Source organism: Magnolia sinica, chromosome 5 (genome assembly GCF_029962835.1).
Source record: "Magnolia sinica isolate HGM2019 chromosome 5, MsV1, whole genome shotgun sequence".
In the NCBI taxonomy this organism is placed as follows: Eukaryota; Viridiplantae; Streptophyta; class Magnoliopsida; order Magnoliales; family Magnoliaceae; genus Magnolia; species Magnolia sinica.
Genome location: NC_080577.1, coordinates 85,540,979 through 85,552,105, shown reverse-complemented (window position 1 = coordinate 85,552,105; position 11,127 = coordinate 85,540,979). Strand labels below are relative to the sequence as shown.

The 11,127-nt window shown below is 34.7% G+C and overlaps 1 protein-coding gene across 1 annotated transcript; it reads right to left on the bottom strand.

Moving 5' to 3' along the window:
- Nucleotides 1–9,317: 9,317 nt before the first annotated feature.
- On the bottom strand, nt 9,318–10,544 carry LOC131247087 (tryptamine 5-hydroxylase-like). Its single transcript, XM_058247527.1, has 2 exons — nt 10,435–10,544; nt 9,318–9,705 (listed from the first exon to the last, which is right to left on the bottom strand). Exons 1-2 carry the CDS (start codon nt 10,542–10,544, stop codon nt 9,318–9,320), a joined length of 498 nt encoding a protein of 165 aa, XP_058103510.1.
- Nucleotides 10,545–11,127: the final 583 nt, after the last annotated feature.

Sequence of the window (11,127 nt, the reverse complement as noted above, 5' to 3'; positions counted from 1 at the left end):
TTTCTCAATTATTCCAGATTTTGATTTTCATCTTCTTCTAGTTCTAGTTCTAGTTACTTTCAGAAGACACACGAGATTAGTCCCTGTGAATTCGACTTCGGTCTCACTGAGATTATTACTACATTGTGACCCCTACACCTGGGTTGTGGACAACAATTTTATAAAAAATTCGTCAAAGGTAAAGGTCATTAGAAAAGGGGAAAGTGAGCATGAATATTGGACGTTCGGAACAATATTATATCTGACTTTACACTTGACATGAATGGGCTTAAGTTTATTTTCATATTTAGAAAATGTGTATTATCCAAAAATTATACATTTGTTGAAAAAAGTTGTGTATGTGATTACTTGTTTAAGCTCAGTGTTATGAATGAAAATAATACTAATTATTTCACTTATTTAATTGAGAATCTTAATGTGTGACATGTTAGATTAGGACATGTAAATTATTATTTTTTTGAAAAAATGATTAACATGAGGCTTATTCTTAAAGTTGAAAAGGAAAACCAAAATAAATGTGAAACTTGTGTACAATCCAAACATTCGAGAAAATCATTCAAACAAGTTGAAAGAAACAACCAAGTCATAGATTTGATTCACAATTATATATGTGACCTAAAAAAATATTATAACTCATTAAGGGAAAAAATATTTATAACCTTAATAAATGATTACTTTAGATATATAAAGATATATATAATTAGGAGTAAAGATTAAGTAAAAAATAAATAAATTTGTGACCCATATAAATAAAGTGAAAAATCAATAGAAAGAAAACTAATGGTTTTAAGATACGATAGAAGTGGAGAATATCCTTTTTATGACTTCACATCATGCTATAAATTAAAAGGGATTAATAATTGATTCATATTCATTCTAACAAAATGGCATAGTTATAAGAAAAATAAAACTCTAGTTAATATGGTAAATGTTATGCTTTTAGTTTTAGTTTGTCTTTTGGCTTATGTGAATAATCCTCCTAACTACATGTTATATTCTTAACTGTGTACGTCGGAAGCATTCAAATAAAACCCCTTATGAACTATAAAAGAATAAAAGTCTAAATTTGTGTTATCTTAAAGGGTGGGGCCGCCTAGCTAACGAAGGTTTACTTTTATGCAAAAAATTAAATTAGGGGACAAAATCCTTAATTATGTATTCATTAGCTATCCACAAAATAGCAGGGTATATAGATTCTTTGTTTTGAAGTCTCGCAATCATATTAATGTTAACTCTATGATAAAAATTTTAAATACTGAATTCTTTTAAAATGTATTCCCAACTAAATTCAAGGTTACCTCTTTCATATAAATAGTAAACTAGATTGTAACTATTGATGTAGAGAATGACACAATAGATGAGCACATGAAACCTATAACGAGTAAGATAGCCAAAGTTGAGACTAGCCTTGGACTTGACTTCTATACATTTCAAGTAGAGAATGATCCTACTATATATATGTTGAAGCTATGAGATCTCCTAACGCAACTTTTTAGAAAGAACCCATTAACTATGAAATGGACTCTATCTGACACAATCACATTTGGGATTTGATTGACTTACCTTTAGATAACAAGCTCATAGGTTGCAAATGGATTTTAAGATTAAGATTAGACCAAGTGAACCTATTGAAAATTTTAAGGATAGACTTCTGTCCAAGGAGTATAAGCAAAATGAAGATATTAATTTCTTTGGCACATATTTATTTGTTACCAAAATTATGACTATATGATTATTGATAGCAAATGCTTTCATCCACAATCTTGTGATCCACAAAATAAATATGAAAATCACATATTTGAATGGAGAATTGAAAGAAGAGATTTACATGAACTAACTTGAGAAGTTTGTGATAAATAATCGAATCCGATAAATGTATGTAAAATACATTATTTGAAAATGCATATATCATTATATATTTATTTGTGAATGATATATTGATTTTTTATACTAACATTGATGTGGTACATAAAACCAAATCAGTCTTTAGTTTTCAATTCGATATAAAGGACTCGAGAGAAGCCGATGTAATTTTTGATTAAAAATTATGAAAATTTTTAATGAAATCACTTTCTCTTAATTATATTATGTTGAAAAAATCCTAGGAAAATATGATATATATATTTTTTTTATACATCTCCAAACACTCAATTTGATCCTTATATAAAATTGTATAAAATTGAAGGTGATAGTCTATCACAACTTGAATATTCTAGCATTATTGGTCATTTACTGTATCTAATTAACAACATTAAACCTAATATTGTGTACAAAATTAGTAAGAAAAGTAGGTACACTAGTAATCTTATAGAAGATCACTGAAATGATGTAAATAGAGTACTAAGATATTTAAAAAAGACTTATGATTATGGTCTTAGGTACATTAGATATCTGGTTGTATTTGAGATGCATAATGATGCAAATTGTATATCATACTTAATGGACTCTAAATCCACGAGTGGTTATACGTTCACTCTTAAAGGAGTTGTAATATCTTGAACGTCTAAGAAGCAGACCTGTATCTCTTAGTCCATGATGAAGTCTGAGTTTATTACTCTTACAGCAGTAGGTGAAGAAGTAGAATGACTAAAGAACTTGCTTTTTGATATATTCATGTGATGTACATCCCTGGCAGTAATTGTGCTACACTATGATAGCCAAACTGCTATAGTTAAGGCAAACAATCAAATTTACATTGGAAAATCCTGACATTTACTTTTAAGGCACAACTTAGTTAAGAAATTAATCTCAGATGTGATAATTGTAATTAACTTTGTGAGGTCTAATAAGAATCTAGCTAATTTACTAAATAAAGCGTTAGTCAGAGAGTTAGAGATGAGAACATCGAGGGTATTAGGATTAAGTACTACTTAAATAAATCATCGGCAATGACAACCCAACTTATATGACTAGAGATCCCAATAACTAGATTCATTGGGTAATAACAAATTGTTTTGAGTGATTTGATATTGGTATTGTATATGTATAAATTGAAATTTTTATTTTTATATTATAATAATGCTATCACTTATGGCAAGGGAGTTTGGACTATGTTTTTAATGAGTTTTATAACTGTGATATAATGGAATGTTCAGCTGTAAGTACATACTTGAAATGGACTCACCTATGTGAGTGTGAAAGTCGAGCAACTTTCTTTGAGAGTTGAGTCATTCTCTAGAGTACTCATGAAACTAGGATAAAGTACATAATCATAACGTATTGTCTTAAGAAATTCAAGTTACTCTGAAATGTTGCACGTATGATTTCTTTGGGTTGTCATTGAGGGAGTTAGTTCAAAAATCTATGTGATTGTCACCTGATAAACCAAGCATGTTTGCATCAGGCAAAGCTCAAGTCTTTAAAATACTTTTACTAATGCACTTTGTTTCACTGATTTTTCCAAATGTTTTTTTTTTTTTTTTTTTTTTTTTTTTTACTATCTTATTATTTTTCCTAACTTTAAAATTGTGAGAATTGTTAGAAAAAATAAGGATTTAAAAAATACAAAAAATGATTTTTAGCTTATATTGAAGTGTTGGTTTTTCCCTATTATTTTTTGGTGTTGCTTTTAGTCTCATATTGAAAAGGAGATAGAAAAATAATGCTTTTATATTAGATTCTGTGGCTTATTATTTGTATTAGGAAGCAACCTCGCAATGTATTATTTGTATCATAATGCAATGTAGTGGGATGTGTTTGAATTAGCTATTTTTGCTTTCTTTGAGACATGATAATGCCATGTGTATGCTCATGTGGGTAGAGAGCCTTCATGCACTGACGCAATAGTTAATGAGTTGACATGCACCGATATGTAATTAATGCGCTACTCATATGCATGTCGAGTCCAACAACTATCTGATGTAAAGTGGGTTGCAGACATGTTCATATCCAAGATGGACCAAAGAAAGCCCGATCGGAGGCGGAAGTGATCCAAACAGTCAGAACGTTAAAAAAGCCTATCTCTCAAACCAGAATGAGTTATTCAACGTACTATATATGATTTTGGGGTAGGAGAAGTTACTTTATCCAACTAACTTGGTTATGCCAGATTGCCCATGCCAAATTTATGAGATTCCATCAGATCAATAGTTGAAAGTCCCTTTTAATTTCATTTTTTTACATTTACAATTTATAATAAATTTTAGTTCAATCATAATTTTTGATCCATTGAGTTTTAAGAGTTTTGTCCAACATGAAAAGTTCTTAGAAAAATTAGGAGAATAACATGGTTAAACCAAATCGGACACTTAATAGTTTTGGCCAAAAATCATGAGGTTTAGTGGAAATCATGACTGTCTATAAATAGTAAGTTTATTACTTTTAGTAAGTCACGAATTTTAGGGAGTTTGAGTTGGAGTTTGATTTCACAACTTCTTCCAAGGTTTGGTATTACTATTTAAAAGGTTGTAAATTCGTTTTTATCATCTATCAATCAATTTTTGAATTTCAAAATTTTATTTTTATTTTCTTATTTTTCCCCCGTGGTTTCGAGGTATCTTTGTGAGGAGTCCAAAGAAGCTCCGTAGATTCGGAATAGTTATCCCCTTGAGGAAGATGGTGATTGACCTCATCATGTCTATCACTACATCAGTATCTCTCATCTCTTTATAAATGCACATTATTTTCCCATTTCATTTTAAAAAAAAAAAAAGCCATCTTCTACTACTCTCTTGGGATTTCTTTTTACAACCTTTCTTCTAGACATAAAAAAGAGCAACTTATGTTTGTGTCACTGAGATCATGTGGGTGCTTGATCGAAGTTGTTTATTATAGTAGAGTATCGATGTATCTCGGAGGCAAAATTATTGAGATCTAGTGCATTGACAATTTTCCTTGTCAGACTAAATCTTTCTTTAAGAAAATGACGATAACATTTCTCAGCTCTCTAAATAATACTTTTATTATTTCTTGTATGTAATATTTTAATTTTTGGCTTTATCTCTTTATAATAACCAATATTTTAAACATTTGATCTTATCATTCTTTTACCTACAAGGTTGGCCTGATAAGGGGCAAGCTAGGAGAGAGAGACCTTTTTATCCTGATTGTATATAGCTAGGGCCTGGCTAGAGCCAATGCTTACGAGATTCGGGCTGGGCCAACCCCAGGCCATCCCTAGCCTGGCCCATTGCCTCCCCTACTCCCATGTGAAGATCTCAATATGCCAAATAAAAAAACAAAAAGGAAAAAAAAAAAAAGAAGAAGAAGAAGAAGAAGACTGATCCACTCATCATGTGGGCCACAAATATAATTTGTAGATCAACCCTTTGCAATTTTAGTTAAACCATCCATTTTTTTCTTCATAGAAATGACCCAGCGGATGACTGGACCAGCCAGATTTTTAAGTATTCCGTCTTCACACGGTGGGTCCACCTTTCATGGCACTTAAATGTTCCATTTGAAAGTTCGCGAGGGGATAGTGCCTGTGATACTAGCAAACTTACACGTCACTTGAAAAATATCAGATGCACCTTATCTTAAGGAATTCTTACTTAATTCCAAATATCATATGCACCTTATCTTAAGGAATTCTTACTTAATTCTATTGAAGTTGAAGTCTGTCCCCTTCCCCCCCAAAAAAGAAAAAAAGAAAAAAGAAAAAAAAGAAAAAAAGAAAAAAGAAGAAGAGGAAAATGGAAAAAATTTCTGTCATTCCGTGCACGTTACACAATTTATGTGAAGCTCCATGCTGACTTCATACATAAGTTATGGAAGATATCTATGATGATCGGGACAGTTGATCGGATGGGCCATCGCATCAATCAACCATATGCCAAAACATCCCGTGGTTGAAAATATTGGACCATCCAGTTGCTACGATTTTTACCAATGTGATCTGATCCATCACCATGTTCTGAATGAACGGTCTCCTATTAGGCAAATGATCTAAATGACTGCCACATCCAAACCCCTAGGTTTATGGACACGGCCCATCAGTAAAGCCCACCAAATCAACGCTCATGATCAACATGAACAATTTCCACATGGATAATAGACATGTTTTGTGATGTAGAGCGGGTCACTGACAGTTTTATGGCCAAGATGGATCAGAAAAGGCCTGATCGGAAGCGAATGTGATCTGGACCATTAAAACTTTAGATGAACGTATTTTGCAAACCAGAATGAGCAATTAGACATACCATATATGATTTTGGGGTATGACAAGCTACTTTAACCACCCTACCCGGCTAATGCCAAATTTGTGAAATACCATCAGATCGACAGTCGAAATCCCATTTCTTTTCTTTCTTTATTTTTTTTCCTTTATTTTTTTTAAATTTTTTTTTAATTTTTTTTTTTTCATTTTACTATTTATAGTAAGTTTTAGTTTAAATATAACTCTTCATCAGTTGGCCTTTAGGAGTTGTGCCCAACAGGAAAAGTGCTTAGAATAATTAGGATCACATCATGGTTTGGCCAAATAAGACACTATTTTTGGCTAAAAACCATGCACACTAGTAGACATCACGACTGTATATAAATAGTAAGTTTACTATTTATAGTAAGTCACGATTCATAGGAGTTTTAGTTGTAGTTTGACTCCGAAATTTCTTCCATGGATTAATATCCCTATTTAAAGGGTTGTGAACTCATTTATTTCATTCATCAATCAATTTATTAAATTTATAGAATTTATTTATATTATTTCTTAATTTTTTTCTCATGGATTCGAGAAGTATCTTGTGAGGAGTCCAGAGAAGTTCCATGGATTTAGAGTAGTTATCCTTGAGGAAGACGGTGATTAACCTCATCACATTCATCCTTGCATCATTTTGGTACATTGTTAATGGAACTCCATGTCCTGTCCGGTTCCAACAAATAGCTCAATGGTAGATAGAGTGTGTTCTGGCAGTGAGGTCAAAAGGTTTAAGTGACTACGTGAGGTGTGCATACGTGTAAAAAGAAAGAAAGAAAAAAAAATCGTGTCCCCCCAGTCATATTAGATTTTTGACGCAGGGGAGGACGTGAGGTCGAGCACCGTCTTCCTCAAGAGGATAACTATTCCGAATCCACGGAACTTCTTTGGACTCCTCATAGAGACTTCTCGAATCCACGAGGAAAGAAAGTAGAAAATAGAAATAAATTCTAATAAATTCGAAATTGATTGATGAATAATTAAAAACGAGTTCACAACCTTTTAAATAAGGGTACTAAGCAATGAGAAATAAATTAGAATCAAACTACAACTCAAACTCCTAAAATCCACGACTTACTATAAATAGTAAACTTACTATTTATAGACGGTCGTGATGTCTACTAGTGCGCAAGGTTTTCAGCCAAAAATAGTAAGTGTCCTATTTGGCTTCACCAAACCGTTCTCCTAATTATTCTAAGCTCTTTTCACGTTGGGCGCAACTCCAAAAGCCCGACGGATGAAGAGTTATAATCAAACTAAAACTTACTATTTATAGTAAAAATGAAATTAAAACAGGGAAACGACCATCGATCAAGGGGTTTTTCGTAATTCCGGGCTGCGCAACCCGGCATCGTGGGTTAGTTGGCTAAAGTAGCTCGTTCTACCCCAAAATCATATATTTTACGTCAGATAACTCATTCCGGATTGCAAGATACGCCCGATCTAAGGTCCGATGCTTCGGATCACTTCTGTCGTCGACCGGGCCTTTTCTGATCCATCTTGGCCATGAAACTGTCTGCGACCTGCTCTACATCAATTTTGCACTAACTTGGGTTTTCAATTTGTACAAGGAGGACCCACTTGGAAAATTTTATTGCATTGGGCATCCAACTTGGGTCCCATACTGAAAACCAAAGCCTAGGTTAGCTATTGATTGAGAAGACATCACTAAAGATGGGTGGAAATTGCGGACAACATCACCTCGCATTGCGCTGTCTAATTAAACATGAATTATACATATTAAATACACATTTCGAGATAGACGTGCTTGACAATGTTTCTAAGCATTCCTATGTTCTTTGTTTTCCCTTACTTTCATCTCCTTACTTTCGACTTTCACATGTTCCATTTTCAACATTGTTTTATTCATTAACATAGTCTTCAGTAATTTTTATTTTTGCTGAACTCATATGCTTTAACCTTGCTTATCGGTGTTCCATGAGCGCCTGTAAAACATTACTTTTCAATCATTCCTCATGTTTATTCCTAATTTAAGGTGAATAAACTAAATTCTCAACCAAGATTATCCCCACCCATTGCCACCTCTACCCACTTTGGATTAGCCATCTCTCTCAAACTTTATTTCGATAATATATACTAACCATAAAGAATGGCTCGAAAATAACATTGATTATACTAGAAAGGACCTTCGATTTGGACATTGCATCATGTGTGGTCCACCTTTATTTGCCCATCACTCTCAAAATCACTTTGATTATCTTAAGAGAGAGACACCTTGTCTATAATAACTTTAAATTAGGGCCGTCCACAGGCCGGGTTTGGGCAGGGTCGACATCTATGTAAGCTGGCCTGCAAAGTAAAACGCAGGTCCAGCTTCATTATGGGCCCATCATGGACCGAAACAAATACTCCAGCCTGTGATGGTTATGCATGGCGTGGGTTGAGTCTAGCCCAAGCCTGACCCTAGCCACCCTCTTTTGTGCAAGATCTAGGCTGTTTGTTAGGCACGCCCACACACGCATTATGTTGAAAAAATGCCAATGAAACCTTAAATGTTACAGGCCGGCCTGGTGGGGACATGGCTGACGGGCTCTTAGACGCAGCCCGAGCGTAGATCAATTAATAAACGGGATTAAAGTTTAGGTCCGGATCAAGCCCTCGGGCCTCACGTGAAACGGGCCAATTCCAAATGTTCGATGGGCGATACCGGCCCATTAACAACCTTACTTTAAATAATATCTGCAGTCAGGTTATATTGAATGATGTGTAGAATAAATTATGGCACTTTAACACTTTCCAAATCTAATCGGAATTGAAGTTTCAAATGTTTTTTTATTGCATAATTAATACATTGATATAAAGTAGCACAGAGTGACCATAGATAGTAGAGGAGGTTTTGACTTTCTTGGGCTGGATTATCAACAGGGCTTCTGTCCCAAATGCCTGACCCATGTCAGGTGGGTCATTTGATCCAAACCTTACATTTAGTTTCTCCTATATCAATGGCTGGAGCTCAATCTATAACAAAACCTTCGAGAATGGATATAAAGACGAAACTGATTAACAATCCACATTCAACAGGAATTTACGGCTAGGATTGCCGATAAGATGCAGTTTGAAATTTCCAATTGAGGTCCATCCATTGATATGATATCCAGTTTTGATTCGCTATTCCACTTTCCATCTTTCAAGTATTGGGATATTTTCATCCATGGACCTATCATGGGTACACTTGCTTCCATAAAGTGGCACTGCCTTTGAATTCATAGTCCCTATTCACCGTTGGAACGAGAACAAGTGGGACCCTTTTCCTAGTCGCCAATACGAAAGTCTCACCGAGGTCCACGTTATCCACCCCAACTCCACGTGGCAGCTCCCAGTCGAAATGTTTTAAAAGTCGAGCAAATGCAATCTCTACTGTGGCCAACACAAAGGTGTAACCAGGGCAGCCTCTCCTTCCACCTCCAAATGGGAGTGGCTCGAAATCCTGGCCCTTTATATCGATGTGGGACCCAATGTACCTGAAAGGTTCATCCCAGGACTTTGGTTCCCGCCATATGGCATAGGTGTTGATCAACACCCTTGTCTTGGCGAGAAATGTTGGGGAACTGTGGAAGATGAAACAAGCAAAGTGCTATAATTCGCACAACCAAGTTCAAACACAAACAATTGATCAAATATTATATGGAAAAACCCTTTCAAGAAAAAGCGACAGTACAAAGTGATGAGTATGCATTATGAAAGCAGAAATTACAAGAGATAGAGTGTTACGGATTCAAACAAGCCTCGAATCCACTTCACAAGCCCAAGCTATGCTCTTGAAACCATTAAGAATGAAATAGAAAGCCTAGAACTCCTCTACTTATACTCAAATCATGATTACATCCGATATATATAGCACCATATAGTATCATAATCGAAATAGGAAACAAATCCCATACTTATGCAGTTCTACGCGAACACTCAATGACACCTTCGATAGGACTTCGATGGCATCAGTGATCTGTTGACTGCGGCATTAGTGATCTGTTGACTGCTTTGAACACCTTCTATAATATCGAGTAAAACACCAAAATGGTCCAGAAACAAAACTTGGATTTTCTGAATTTTTTCGATAGCATCAACCACTATGCAATGGCATTGACCACTGCTCAATGCCATCGAGTGGTCTGTCGATGGCATCGATAGACTTCGTTATTTATAGATTTAAGACATCAACAACAATCTCTACCATGTCTTCAATGTTTATTCTTTATATCTTCTTATCCTTGTCTTTAAATCCGCCTTGTAGCATATCTCCACCATCACTTCACGTGCACACTTTATCTTTCATTTACGCCTTCGCCAAGCCTAGAGAAGTTGCACAGAACTTGAACTTCTTGGTATGAACCACCTTCATAAGTATCTCAGTCAGATTCACACTCGTGTGACTCTTCTCTAGAGTCATACCTCTTTTCTCAAATACATGTCAAATAAAATGGTGTCACACATCAATATGTTTAGTACGTGAGTAATAAACAGAAAATTTACCCAAATTGATTGCACTTTTGTTGTCACAATTGACTGGCACAGCCTCTTACTGAAGTGCCAATTGATTTATCATCCTACTCACTACCAAAAAATCGAACAAAGGCTACGGACTTTGAAAGCTTTTAGCTACGGATATAAACCATAGCTAAGATGCTACAGATTTAATCCGTAGCTAAAACCTACTTAATCTATAGCTAAAACCTACATCCCCACTAGGATCTTATTAGAGATTGATGGTGCTTAAGGGGCTCCGTGGGGCTATATGTGTTTTATCTAAGCCACCCATCAATTCTGATATATAATTTCAGTGGATGAGCCCAAAAACTAGGAAGATTGAAGGTCTACGTGGACCACAACATAAGAAATAATTTAAAATAACTATCATTAATATGTTATGTGGTCCGCTTACAACTTCGATCTGAATCCTTTTTTGAATTAACTGTTAAAATGATCTATTAAAATGAATGGACGGAGTGGATAAATAACATACATCACGGTGG